The sequence below is a fragment of the Stomoxys calcitrans genome, chromosome 5 (genome assembly GCF_963082655.1).
Source record: "Stomoxys calcitrans chromosome 5, idStoCalc2.1, whole genome shotgun sequence".
In the NCBI taxonomy this organism is placed as follows: Eukaryota; Metazoa; Arthropoda; class Insecta; order Diptera; family Muscidae; genus Stomoxys; species Stomoxys calcitrans.
In genome coordinates this window covers 33,415,122-33,430,221 of record NC_081556.1, presented here as the reverse complement: position 1 = coordinate 33,430,221, position 15,100 = coordinate 33,415,122, and the positions used below count along the sequence as shown (strand labels likewise).

The 15,100-nt window shown below is 39.3% G+C and overlaps 1 protein-coding gene across 1 annotated transcript; it reads right to left on the bottom strand.

The window, feature by feature from the left end:
- Positions 1 to 5,430: 5,430 nt before the first annotated feature.
- On the bottom strand, positions 5,431 to 14,976 carry LOC106096406 (uncharacterized). Its single transcript, XM_013264148.2, has 3 exons — positions 14,384 to 14,976; positions 10,226 to 11,897; positions 5,431 to 6,326 (listed from the first exon to the last, which is right to left on the bottom strand). The coding sequence occupies exons 1-3, from the start codon at positions 14,866 to 14,868 to the stop codon at positions 5,529 to 5,531; spliced, it is 2,955 nt and encodes a 984-aa protein (XP_013119602.2). The 5' UTR covers positions 14,869 to 14,976; the 3' UTR covers positions 5,431 to 5,528.
- Positions 14,977 to 15,100: the final 124 nt, after the last annotated feature.

Below are 15,100 nucleotides of genomic sequence, written 5' to 3'. Positions count from 1 at the left end.
TCGGCGTTGACAAATTTTTTCACAGCTTGTGACTCTGTAATTGCTTTCTTTCTTCTGTCAGTTATCAGCTGTTACTTTTAGCTTGCTTTAGAAAAAAAGTGTAAAAAAAGTGTATTTGATTAAAGTTCATTCTAAGTCTTATTAAAAATGCATTTACTTTCTTTTAAAAAATCCGCAATTACTTTTTGGGCAACCCAATAGATATTTTTAATAAAATCTAATTTAATTGACCTTATTATAAGAGCTAAAATAAACAAAAAAAAAATAATAATTCGAAATTATGTTAAATAAAATAATAAATTTTAAATAAATAAAATAAAATTATAAGGAGCACGTTATAAAAGAGCGGCATTTTATTGGGATGTGTGTTACACACAGCTTAAGGAATACAATACGATGATTAGAGGGGCAAAACGTACCTCCTGGAAACTTTTTTTGTGAACAGAACGATAATGTTCAAACCATGATACACTCATTCAATGCTTAGACCAGTACCGGTTAACCGGGTCCTGGATAAACCACATACTTAGGAATAGGTGGATAAAAATTAGGTCTCATGATGTATGAATGTAGGTACAAGGGACAAAGTGGCACAGGGCACCCTATAGTGGGGGCACTTTATCGCCACTCCTATGGATGACCACCATAAATAGTCTTCTTCGGATGCTGATTAAGAAAGGTTTGGAACCCATCAGTTACGCAGATCATGTTATGATACGTATAAGGAGTAGGCGTCCGAATTAGCTTTAGAGATGCGACTGGACAAGACCTAGGGTTCTAAATGAAAATCCAGAGAAGGCTGAGATCTGCCTGTTTAATAAGAAGAGAAAGCTGAACCGCGTCACATTTCCTTAATAACGCCATTTCGACATCCGAAAAGGTCAAATACGAATCTTGAAAAGGAAATTTAACTTGAAGTGTTGTCACATCCAGAATCGTACCGAGAAGGCTAACAGATATTGGAAACTATTCTAGATATTCGGATACTGCAGCTATGAGTCTTAAGCCGACGAGAGTATGGATAGATAAAGAAGCAGGTCATATCATTGGCAGGATAATGGAGGCGACGAAAAGAAACCTGGATGGAATGGAAGAGGTTTCGGATCGGATATGAGTCTTAAGCCGACGAGACAATGGATAGATAAAGAAGCAGGTCATATCATGGCAGGATAATGGAGGCGACGAAAAGAAAACTGGATGGAATGGAAGAGATTTCGGATTGGATATCTGAGACGGCACATGAAGTCATGTGCAAGGCACTGCTGCCAACGGCACGATTTCGATTTGACGGAACTCTGCTATTGCCATTTAATGCTACTTTAATAGATTAACACAAGAGGACTGAGTGGGCCTGGGGTATACGATGAGGACCCAGGAACTGAGATCTGTTTCCGACTGCCTGCCCATCATAAATACGGTACTGCAGGCGGAGATCTGCATGAGATGGATGGTGTTAACGCGGGGACGTCGAGTGTGCGCATCTTTGCAAATGCAAATTTTGCCCATGAACATTCCACTAAGGAATAGGTGAAAACTTATCACATACCAATGACTGCAGTCCGATTCAAGTTTAAGCTCAATGATAAGGGGCCTCCTTACGGCGTGCCGCAGTGCGACACCTCTTTGGAGAGAAGTTTTACATGGCATAGAACCTCATAAATGTTGCCAGCATTAGGAGGGGAAAAGCATCGCTGAAAAATTTTTTCCGACGATCTCGCCAGGATGCGAAACCAGGTGTTCAGCGTCATAGGCGAACATGCTAACCTCTGTGCTACGGTGCCCTCTAACAAGTTCACAACAGGGTGAACATCTTTATAGACAGTAAACTAGCCATCGGGGCTATAACAACCAGGACGGTAAGGTTACGAATGGTTAACGACTTCTCTAAGGATGGCACGATCCGCATCGCTTGTATGCCAGGCCATAGCGCAGTAAGGTGGACAGTAAATGTCAAAGGACTGCCACCATTTGCACTGGTCCGGCTAGGTCGAAGAAGGAGAAGTGAATATATGTAGACACACACGCATGATCCTGCGAGGATGCACTCTAATATAGAACACCTATTAGCGCTGGGCTGACCAGGCGAGAAGACAGTGGGTGGGTGTGTCTATTGGGTCGATTATGGATTGCAACTCGACTACAGTTGCGTTGCCAGGAGACAAAATCACGAAGTAAAAATTAGGAGGCTACCGTAGCGCAGAGGTCAGCATGTTCGCCTGTGACGCTGAACAACTGGATTCGAATCCTGGCGGGACCATCAGAAAAAATTTTAGCCGTGGTTTTCCATCCAAATGCTGGCAACATTTATGAGGTACTTTTAGAGCTGGCAAACTATCGATAATCATAACTTTCGATATGTTCGATAGATAAATATCGATAGTAAATTTCTCATCCCCTATATTTCAAACGAAAATGAGAAGTAAAATCAGGAGATCCATTTATATAGAAGCACAATATCAATGCACAGATCAAATAAACCAAGGTTAATAAAGTCAGTTGGAAGTCATGAGAGAAATCAATGTATAAAATGTTTGCCTAATCGGATGAAAATTGAGCCCTCTATAGGCGCTATGTATCTTAAAGGATACATTCAGTGTCGGATTGCTTATTTTTGTTTAGTTTTGCCAAAAATTTAACTTTTGCTATAGTATCCATCGGAAAAATATCAATCGATATTCAGTCATAAAATTAAATATCGATAGTGCCATCGATATTTTGCCAGCTCTAGGTACTATGCCATGTAAAAACTTCTCTCCAAAGAGGTGTCTTAATTCAATACAGAAATTATCATTTCTGTAACTAATTTGGCCGCAACTGAAGTTGGGTTGCCATCCATAATCGACCCATACGGGTATGAGATGACGTGGTGAAGGCAAAATCTAACTCGAAAACTTTCGAGACGATGCATTACGAATAAGAATAGGTACGGCAAATATGCAATTTTGTACATTTGAGTACTTGCGCGTCTAGGATCCATAACTGTTGACCTCTGAAATATGGTATAGCTTCTTTATCCCCAAGAAACCTCAATTCTTGGCTAATCACGATGAAAATTTGTGTGTGCATCTCTCCAAACACGGGGTTTAATTTCTTGAACACGTAAAAGCTGTAATCATTGGCCGATTCACTTTCTTTAATAACACTTTTTAATAACAATAATCCAGTAAATTGAAATAATAACACTGTGGAAAAGTTTCTTGATCACGACCATGATCAAGAAATTGTTCAAATGCAATTTTGCCCCTTTTACATGGCAAAATACCTCACAAATGTTGCGAGCATTAGGAGGGGATAACCACCGCTGACAAATATTTTCTGATGTTCTCGCCAGGATTCGAACCCAGGCGTTCAGCGTCAAAGTCGGACATTCTAAACTCTACGCTGCGGTGGGCACATGGATCATGGTCCGGTACATAAGACCGAACGCCGCGAGAACGCTATAGCCATTGGCCCGACATAGATCTTGCCGGCGATATTTTTAGATTTAGGGCGCACAGTAAGCCGATTACTGGCTAAAATGGCATGGGGCGGATTAAAATCCAACCCACTTTTAAACCCAACTTTGTGTGATAGTATTAGATCAGCAGGGCAAAGCCAAAAGGTTTTTAAGTTCTTTAATCAAACAGATCAAAGACAGGTCAACTAATCTCTTGAATAAAGCTCGAGTATAGCTGTTATGCAGGTATCCAAATATGTAGTATGTATTCAAAGATCGGTACAGTCAAATTCACGGGTTTTTACTTGTTTTAGATGAAATTTGTCGAATATCAATGGTTTGCCAGCTCTGGTGTACAGGGCATGATGAACCGTTGGAGCATTTCCTATGTCATTAGACCCTGGCACTTGGATGAAGTTACGATACGATACAAAAAGAGAATTTTCCTTCATAAATGTAATGATCGGGTTTCATAACCTCTTGTTCATAAATATTATGAGTTATAAGTTTTATTATATTAATGGAAAATCATAAATATTATGAAAATTGTTAATGAAAGAAAATGTATGAATATGATCGTTTATAAAAAAAAAAGTTCTTATATTTACGAAACTTTGTTTCACACATGTAAAGAAAATTTTCATAATATTAATAATTTTTATCATAAATTTAAAAATTATGGTATTGAAATAAGTCCACGTAGGTATACAATGAAAATTGTCTCATTTATGAAAATTTGATGGGGAAATTCTCCAAGTTAATTACTCAATGTATACTTGGAACAGGTTCAGCACATTGCCACTATTTCCCGTTTGTTGTCCATTTTTGCTCACAGGCTTTCGTTGTGTGCAAAAGAAATAATTAAAAAACACACACACGCATACCTATATGCGTGTTTTACATTACAACAATGCACAACATGCAGAGTTTGATCCCTGCATCATTCATTGTTTGTTTGTTTGTTTGTTTGTTTTTGTAATGTAAAATCTTGAAGGTATTGGGTGTTTTAACTTTGCAGTGAAGTGAATAGTGTAAAAAGTAAGTATTGCCGATAATTTAGTGTTTTTTGTGCCAAAAAAAAGTTTTCCACGAAATTTTTTCTTAAATGTTGTGAAAAATACTCATAAATGTTATGAAAGTTTTTCATAAATGTTATGACAACTTTTCATAAACTATATGTTTGGTTTTCATAAATATTATGACACGTTTCATTGAATTGAGATTTATGCATTTATTTATGAAACGTTTCTTAAGACGTATTTAAAATTTTTTTCATATACGTTATGACAAAATCATTAATACTACGAACGTTTTTCTTTCTGTGTAGTAGATTTGAACCTGGTTAGGGGTATAATATGGAAAACGATTAAAGATTTTGTGAGCGGCATGAAATTCCTGAAATGTTGTTTTTGTTGTAGTCAAATTTCAGTGTGGAGGTAGCGTATCTCTTCAAGCTCCATAGGCGAGTAAAACTACTCCGGTACATAAGACCGAACGCCGCGAGAATGGTATAGCCATTGGCCTAACATAGATCTTGCCGGCGATATTTTTGGATTTAGAGCGCACAATAAGCCGATTACTGGCTTAAATGGCATGGGGCGGATTAAAATTCAACCCACTTTTAAACCTAACTTAAGAAAATTAATCTACAAAATAATACTAAGTCGCATATAAGTCTGCTTTAAATCATAAAAATTTAACCAAACCAAAAATAAAACAAAAGAAAAAACTATTTATATAAAAATAAGAAAAGTTTTATTTAAAATAACATAGTAAAAATGATACAGACATCTTATCACTCACATTACAAAAAATAATTTACAAGTGTTTGTTGTGTGTTTTTTTTTAGGTTTTAGTTTTTAATGTACAGTATATTGTATAGAGTATTGAATATGAGTATATAGAAAATAATCAACAAGATAAAACATTTGAATTGTAGGATGTTTCATTGGTGGCAAATATTTTTTAGTTTCTTTTTTGAACAAACAAGCAAACGAAAAACAATAAATTAAAGCTTTCAAAACGCAATGGAAATGTTATATGATAAACGATCAAGCGAGCACATTTCATATCACTTACAATAGGAAACAGATCAGAAATCGGGTTGATGATTATTTCTCTGAAGCACATTATTGATTTTCAATTTAAGCGGTGAGAAATCGATTTTCTTGAATCTTGGCAAAGAAGCAAATTTTTTCGAACCCATTACCTGGCCCACCATACCGGACATCTCTGTTGCGGCAGGTGATTCCACTTTTGTGGATTGTGTCATTAGATCCTTTTGATTAGTAGCTTGTTGATTGTTCTTCAAATGTTGCTGCAACTGGCGAATGCGCATCGATTGTTTGGGAGCCAAAGTGGCATATTTATTCAGCAATCTTGTGGCATCTTTGCTGGCCCTAAAGCAGTTTTCATACTCCAGTTCGGCTTCTTCTAGGCGTCGTATGCCACTCTGTGTAGTGGCTGCTGAAGCAGGTGAACTGTTGGCAGACATTGTGCCTCTAACGCCGCAACTTGTCTCAGAGGTGTCATCAAATTTAAAATCGATGTTTTGTAATAAAGCTAACTGTAATAATTCCTTTTGGAGTTTCTGATTCATTTGGGCGGCATCGTTCTCTTCGTTGTATGATGATTTTTCCGTATTGTTATTATTGTTGGTGGGCAGCAATAGAGATTTTCTTTTATTTAAATTGACTGTGTACACGTTATCGGAAATTTTCTGAGCATTTTGTGATCGACGGGGTATGGTGCAAGTCGTTGAAGCTGCAGCCGTATCGTTAGCGATCTTTTTCCGTTGATCGAGTATTTTTTGAGGTGAAGATATGTATAGATTTTCTTTGCGTTCCCGTTTCATTTTAATATTGACCAAATGTTTGAGGCCAAGGGTTTTCTAAAACAAATAGGGAATTCAGAATTCAGAAGTTTAGCTTGATTCTTTTGACAGTAACACAAAAACACGCACATGCAAACACATACAGATGCACAAAAAAAACACACAAAATTGAAATTAGAAAAATCCAATACACATTAAAGACCCTTGGGGCTTAATTTTATTCCAACTATGCAGCCCTATGTGAAAGATATGCAATTATTTAATTAAATAAATACAAAATCAATTCAGAAGTATAGGGATATATAAGTTTAAGAAACTTGATAGGAATACCATCAACACCAATGGACTAAGCCTTAATTTTTCCCAAAGCTACCGCAACATCATCAATATTTACACAACGAAAGGAAACTGAATCACCAATATCGGGAAATCATTCAAAATCAATATTAATAGGTCGGTTAGCTCGAACACCGCAACCCAAAAAATTTTTAACCCTATCAACTACTACACTAGACTGTCATCGCCAAAGCAACCAGAACCCTTAAGAACACTCCAAAAGCCCTTGGAATCTAAACTACCAAATCGTTCAGATTTGGTTCTTTCCTTTCGTATAACGGATTTGGCCTTGTTCTGATATTTACAAAAAGTCTTCCAATTCTCAGGAGTACGATGCTCTTGATATGCACTATAGGATAAATCTCTAAGATTCTGAGCAGACAAAATTTTACTGCACCTCAACCAATCACCGCCATCATTATGAATCCTTTTTCTAACAACAGGCACGAACGCAAAAGGATAATCAAAAAGCAAGGTGATACGAGCACCCAAGTCATCGACATCAGAAGTGTTAAAGAAGGCTGCATAATCTAAGGCAGATAAGCACTGCATCAAACCGTCCCAGTCAATATTTCCATAGTCCCGGTACTCTATTATGTCCTTAAAAGCCTCCAAAATGATATTAAAAGATGGAAAAATAAGTGCTTGGTGAGAAATGGATGGACACTGAACTTGATTAGAGTAACAGGTCATTGAGCCATCACTTACGAGCATAAAATCTATTAAAGATGATGATCCATGAGCAACACTATAAAGGGTCGGTCTAGAATTATGTACAATATATAAATCAAGCCTACTAAAAACAGATCGCAATAAGGTAGACCTCGATACATTAAACAAATCGCTGTTTAAATCACCGAGAATAATGACTTTTGAGTAGTTCAAAAGAATGTCATAGTGTAGTTCCTCAAAAGATATGATATGGCCGACAGGGGGTATCCCCTAAATACTTTTCAAGACCTCCGCTTGATGTGGCAAATCCACCAACCAATCCGACATATGGATAGATTTCGAGTTGGTGGTACTCTTCACCAGAAGGCAAAAGCTGGGAATTTTCAGGAGGACGTCTCCTGAATGGGGTGGGGCGCTATACGATAAAGAGATTAAACTGGAGAAGAAACGCCGAGGAAAGGATTCAAAAGGACAGTATGCTCTCTTGTACGGCACGGGAATACTTTGAGCGTTACAAAAGCCGGAACTTTGAGCTCAGGCTCAGATTTGTGTGGTATTCATCGTTATCACGAGAAGCTGGGAGCCACCGGGCGCGTACGCAAGTTGCGGATAGTGAAATGCCCTATACGCCTTAGCTGTAACTGCAGTCGAGGAAAATCAACGGAATCGAGCAGAGAGTCTAGTGAGAGGCCGGGCGGCATCGGTGCAAGTTAAGGCATCGAGCTCTCGACAACTGTGCCGCCTACCTGGGGGTTGATCAAGAAGGTACAGTGTACTGTAGAAATTATCTCTATAGCATAGAATTCAGCGTCCTAGAGAGGCGCTGAATGCCATGTTAGATCTTAGGCCTTTGCACCGTTATGTTCGGTGTGGAGCAACGAAAGTCGTCCATAGATTAAGGAAGTCAGAAACTTGGTGTTCCCCAAACTCCGCACATTCTTTCGTTTTGCTAGGATATGGCGATCAAAAATTTTTTTCGGGGGACGGGATAACTTTGAGCATCACACAGGATGGAACTTTTTGCTTCAATCTGTGTGGTAGCTGCCGAGCGCTTCCACAGGTTGTGTATAGTGGAATGCTCCATACGGAGTAGCTGGCACCGGCTCTTGCTTAAATACTGAGTGCTTATGATGCTCGATACGACAAGACAAGATATTGGCGCCTTTGAATAACAAATGGCCACCATTTTCCCGCGGCGATCTTTCCTATAGATCGATACAAGTTTACTCGCCTATATGACCTTGACGAGGATCGCCACCTCCACATGCCAATATGACTACAACAAAAACAACATAACGATTTTTACCAGAAGAGTCTGTCCAACTGACGGGTTGGACATAGTTTTCCCGATATAGGTTGTCGATGTAGTTGTTATAGCCACATATCAGCATGAGGGGGTAGCGATCCTCGTTAAGCTCCCATAGGCGAGCAAGGTCGTGTCAAAAGACCCTTCGTCGCGGAAATGTGAGGCGCCAATAACTTCCCTTGTCATATCGAGCATCATAGGTACTCTGTATTTAAGCAAGTACCGATGCCAGCCGGCCTCTAACTGAGAAGCATTCCACTATTTGCAACCTGTGGACGCACCCTGCAGCTCCCAGCTCATCTTCTCATAATGTTTACATTTAATCCGTGCTTTTTCCTGTACTTTCTGTATACATGGAAGGGTCTACATTGATTGGGGTATAGGGGCAAGAGTCTGCACCGAGTTCCTTGAAATCAAGGAATCTGGAGGGGTGTAGAGTCTATCAGGCGGAGGTCTTCGTTGTCCTGAAGGCACTGAAGACGATTTTGACGGGGAAGCGGCTGCTCTTTCGTACTGCCGCGATGTAGGTAGAAAGTCAGGCTGAGCTATAGGCAGTGGCGTCGACCACATGGGAGCGAGAAGACACAAGTTTTTTCTTCCAGCCCTAGGGAAGGTTGTCAGAGTCTGCTGAGTCCTGGACCATTGGGTTGGCCGACGAGCTGGCCAGGAATGGATCTCAGATCATGCTACGGAATTAGTAAAACCTACCCGAGTATCTCGCGAAACAGGACGTTACATATCCTGAAGCTGAGGAAACAGGCTTTTGATGTCGCGCTCGTCACATGGAAATTTGGACTTCTGAAGGTGTGTGATGACAAAGAGGAGTTGAAGATGGTCGAGATCATGTTGTTGTTGTTGTAGCAGTGTGTTTTACTCTGAGGCGGCTGCCTTTGGCGATGAAGGAATCGATCGGGTTAATCCGGTACGAACAACCGGCCGCAATTGCGAGGTGAAGATAGAAGATTATGAGTGAACATCAGGTACAGTGCGTGCATATCCTTCCGGTACTTAGATTTCATTTTAACGTTCTAAAGAAGCCTGAATTGTCTGACTGGACGATGTTCTCACTAATGAGTGAACATATGTTTCAGTGCGTGGATATCCTTCGTGTACTTAGATTTCACTTTAAAGTTCTAAAGAGGCCTGAATTGTCTGACTGGACGATGTTCTCACAAATTTAGAGTTTCTCCCTGGTCCGTTTGGCTCCGTACTGTTTTGTCTAGTGCGTTAGTTATCTTTTCCTTCTATCGTTCCTGCTATTTTATCTTCTTTTTCTCTTCTATCTTCTTAAAGGGCGAACACAATGGAACTAAAATCTTCGAGTGAAGCGGCTGGCAACCGAGATTGTTGATCGCTTGCTTTCTTACCTAACCTAACCTCAGCAAAGTTAATCAATGAAAAAATTTCAAAGCGGACTTCAGTTTCAAGAAAAAAAAACTTAAATACAAGATTCCATAGACGATATTTCATTATGTTGTTAGAGTTGAAGAGTTATATTATATTACAATATGGACCAATTATACTAAAGGTAACTTAAAAAAAATTAAATATAATTTCTCTACAATTAAATTGTGCTTATTTGAACCATTCAAACTTATTAAAAAAAATTATCTTTTCTGAAGACATCCACATGAAAACTTACCTCCTTTTCTTCGGACTTTTGAGCGGACGGTGGTGATTGTTGTTTCATAGGACTTACAGATCCCCTTTTCGTTTTAATGGTATCACAACTGTTTGGATAGTACGAGGGTACTTTGTCATCCACACTTATAATGGACTTTCTTGGAGTTTGATAATAGTTTTCTTGCTCTTCCAATCCGTTATCGGTGGTTTCCTTTTCTCCCGTCATTTCGGTGGGTGTACTAGTGCAGACATTGGCCGGTAATGGTTGTTCCAATTCTTGTGCGGCTTTTATTGTTAATAAATTCTCATAGAGATTTCCACTAAAGTCTTTGTTCAAAGGTGGCGTTTGTTCATTGGGTTTTAAAATAATACTGACATTTATTGGCGAGCCCCCCTGCATGTTCTCATAAATATTGCTGCTCTCATTTACCGGTATGGGGGTTTTTCGTAATGGCACAAAGTCGTAATCACTTTCAGTAACTTTTTTAATAGCCTGTATTTGCTGTTTTGGTGCTACTTCCAGATGGCCATCTTTATTGTGCTCTGAGGAGTTTGTGTTCGATGATGATGAGGATGTTGTGGAACAGTACGAACCGGTGGAGTAACCCGATGAAGTCGAAGATGTTGTGGATGATGTAGCTGTGACTGCTGTGGCACGAGTTTCAGTCTTTTTATTTTGTATAGGAGCCATAACACAATAGCCCGTCAAATCATCTTCAATGACAATTTTATTTCGTTTAAGTTTTTGCAATGAAGGCACAGCACCACTTGACCCCACTAAATTAATGGAAGAAGTATTACAGGCAGAGAAATTGAAATTTTGTGGCAATTGCTCCGAAATGTTAAGACTTTCCATGGAACCAGATTTAGATTTCAAAGCATGTAGTCGTTTCAGTACAGCTCTAGAAGTGGAATGTCCTATGGAGGAATCATCCAAACTCAGGGAGCTGTAGTTATGTATGCCTCCATCAATCAAATCATTTTCTTCATCGTTAAAATCGTTGTGTTCATCCAAATCATCACTGGACTTTTGTAGCATTAGCAAAGCGGCAATTTTTTCTTCATCGAAAGTATCTAAAAAATTTATTTTCGACAAGTCAGGACTTGAAAAACTATTGCGTTTATTGCCTATTACGGCTAACAAATCGGGATTATTCGGTATATCATTGGCATATAAAGGATTATCAAAGTTTTCGTTTGAGCCACTGTTGATGATATCCTCCAGGGTACAAGCTTGAGTCTCGCTAACACTTTCAGCACGCTTCGAGCGTCCCGAGCCAAAAATATTCTCCAGAACATTTTTATATTTCTTCTTTTTGGCCAAATCGGATTCAGGATTTGTATTTGAACGGGGAATCTCTCCTAGAGAATTTTCCAAATCAATGCCAAATGTGTTTACGCGTTTACGATGAGGCGGCAAAGGTGGCAATGGAGGAGGGCAATCCAAATGCTCCTCCACTATGGCATTAATAACACTCTGCGAACATGGCTTCATTTCCTCATATATGCCTGAGGCAATAGAAGCTCGTGAAAGTCGTCGTGGGAGATGTGAAGGTATGATGCCATCCAATATTTCCTCATAAATGTCGGAAGCACGTGATACACGACTGACACCCGACCAATTGAAACTGTTATTAGAGACAGGAATTTGTGGTAGTGGACCAAGAGCATCGAGGGCATCTTTTGCAGGGCTTAAAATAAAGAAAAATAATGCATCTCATTAGGTAGCCAGTATATACAAAAAAATGAAGCGAGAGAAGAGGAGCTACATTCCTGAGTTACTATGCCATGTAAAAACTTCTCCCCAAAGAGGTGTCGCACTACATTCGTGAGGTACTATGGCGACATTTGTGAGGTACTATGCCATGTAAAAACTTCTCCCCAAAGAGGTGTCGCAATGCGGCACGCCGTGCGGAATCGGCTATAAAAACGAGATCCCTTATCATTGAGCACAAACTCGAATCGGACAGCACTCATTGAGAAGTTAGCCCCTGTTCCACACTGCTACAACAATAACGGGTCGGTCGGTTGACAGTGCTCCCCTTGGTTGGTTTGGCGGCCTTCTTTGATATAGAAAGGTCTTTTAGTAAAGTCAGGTTAAGAACCTGGTTTTCCTGGCAAAATTTTTCGTTCTATTGAAAGGGTGACGACGTGTCGAAATGGTATATGCCACGGGACGGACTACAACAATTTCTTAACAATTTCTACAACAATTTCAAGCGGTTCTTAAGGCTTTGACTTTGGGAATCTTATGTCAAGATTGGTTTGGTAATCCATAGAATACCTTCAAATCATGGGAAAGGCTGGCAATCAATCTTTGCCGGGTACTGGTCGATAAAAAAATTTGTAAGGAATCAAAAGGTTGGTGAGTTTTGTGTTGTTGTTGTTGTTGCAGTGTGTACATTGAGGCGGCAGCCCTTGCCGATGAAGGACCCCATCGGGTCAATCCTGTACGAACAACCGGCTGCCATGGGATTGCACGGGTTTGGTTGTGGCCTGATATTGTGGATTATAGGGTGGCTACAAAATATAGCAGATTTTTCATGCAAAACAAACCGCCATTTTTCTTCCGGCTTAGCAATCATGATCTTGGACTGTTGATAGGGAGTCCCAATTGATCATTGCATTGTCAGGTGTTTGATATATCGCTGAAAAAAGCAAGAGGTGGCTAAGTGAGTGGAGAAAGTAGAGGGTTATGGAAGGCCACACCTTTCCGTGACGGGATTCTAGGCAGGCACATAGCTCTTTCGTTAGCCTGGACCAATGTAATGCAAATTTGCCCATAAACATTCCATTAAGGAAAAGGGGCAAACTTCTCATAAATCAATGAGTGCTGTCCGTTAAAAGTTTTCAAGCTCAATGATAAGGGGCTTCCTTTTTATAGCCGAGTCTGAACGGCGTGCCGCAGTGCGACAACTCTCTTTGGGAAAAAGTTTTTTTTTTTACATAGGTGCCAAAATGGTACAGTACCTCCAAAATGGTACATACCAAATGGTACAGTATCTCCAAATGTCACCAGCATTAGGAGGGGATAACCACCACTGAACATTTTTTATGATGTTCTCTCACCATTGAAAACAATCCTCCAATCCCATGTCAACAGATTGTACGTACCGGATTAGCCCGATGGAATCAATGAAAATTGGCAAGGGCTACCGCCTCGTGTACAACACACTGCTACAATAATAACAACAAAACATTCCTCTGTTTCGCCTGGATTTGTTTGTTGTTGTTGCAGCCACATTGGTATGTGGAGATGGCGATCCTCGTTAAACTCGGTTTAACACTCGATTACGCTGATTGTCCGCCACTCCTATACACGAAGCATTCCCACATCCCCAATCTTTGGACGCGCCCGGTAGCTCTTAGCTGAGCTTCTCGCGGTGACGAAGAACACCATACAAATTGGAGAGTTCCAGACCGTGTAGTGCTCACAGTCATACCATGCCGATATTTTTTGTGACATGTGCTTTGGTTGCTGCTTTCATTATCTTTTCATGTTAATATCTTGCACCGTACTATGGTGAATCTCAGTATTCACTTTTTTCTCCTCTGTTTTCTTCGATGGAACACAATGGAGTTAAGGTATCCGAGGCAAGCAGCTAGCAACCAAGGTTACTGGACTTTAAATTTAAACTTACCTAACCATGTCATAAATCGGTATACTTTTCGATATAGTCCCCATATAGCTCGAATGATTTTAATCCTTTATTTCAAAGGAGGAGTATTTTTCATCCGATGTTGATAAACTTTGAAAATATGTCTCTCGATCTTCTTCCACAATTTTATAGGTTAAACATTTATTTGTTTTAATATTCATATGTACCTACATATATCAATTAAACTGTCTTCAATTCACAAAAACTCTCTCCTAAAGCTACAAGAAAAAGCAACAGTTGTAGGCATTGAATGGCCTCCCAACGATTAGCTTTCATCATAACCTATAAAAAAGCCATACACCGTTTAAATTAAAAATTGTATTAAAATATAACCCTAATGCGGAGCATGTACGCAAAAATACAACTCCATTAATAACTTTTCCTCTATGTCTGTCAGTGTCCAATATATAAGACTGTTGCTAGCTTCCTTATGAAACTTTTTGAAACAGGTGCCAACATTTTTTAACTTATACTTTAAATAAACCTAAATTGATCCATATGTGACCTCAAAGACTTACACCAGTTCCACTTTTTTATTTGTATTTTGTAAAGTGTCGCCTTTAAGCGGCAACACGGCAAGCCCATATCGGCTATTCCTTCTTTGTTCAAAGAACACTTGTCGATAGATTTCTAAATTTTTTATAGACTTTTTAATCCATTTCATATGTTTGCGACACGTTGTTTCGGTATCAGCGGAAAAATAAATGAAACAATCCCTGCGATGATTGTTCCAAAATAAGCCATAGGAAAATTGTTTTGTGCGCGATGTGGCCAAACTTATTGAGACCCCAGGAACGTTGATTTTCACATTTAGCTGGTGGCATGGATGATGTGGGTCATCTTCTATGGACTTGATGGTGATACGCAGAAAGCAAGGCAAACATTTAATGGCTTCTATTTTAACTTCACTTTTGGTCCATGTTTTAAATTTCAAAGAATCGGGGCGTTTATCGTAAATGTCCAACTTGACATCCACGTTCATGGAAATTTCATTTAATTCCATTTCAAATACGTTTCTCTAACACCAGGCGGTTTTTTTAACACAAATTTAAACAAAATTTACAACATTTTATCTATAAAAAAATACTAAAATTCTTTTGGGAGTGTGATTTTTTCCTATTTTCTTATTTCTTATTTTATGTACAACAACAAATGACAAGGATGATCCGGTTACTCATGGATTCCCGAAGGACCTGGGAGAGATGCCATATGTTACAAAACGACTGTGCGGATAC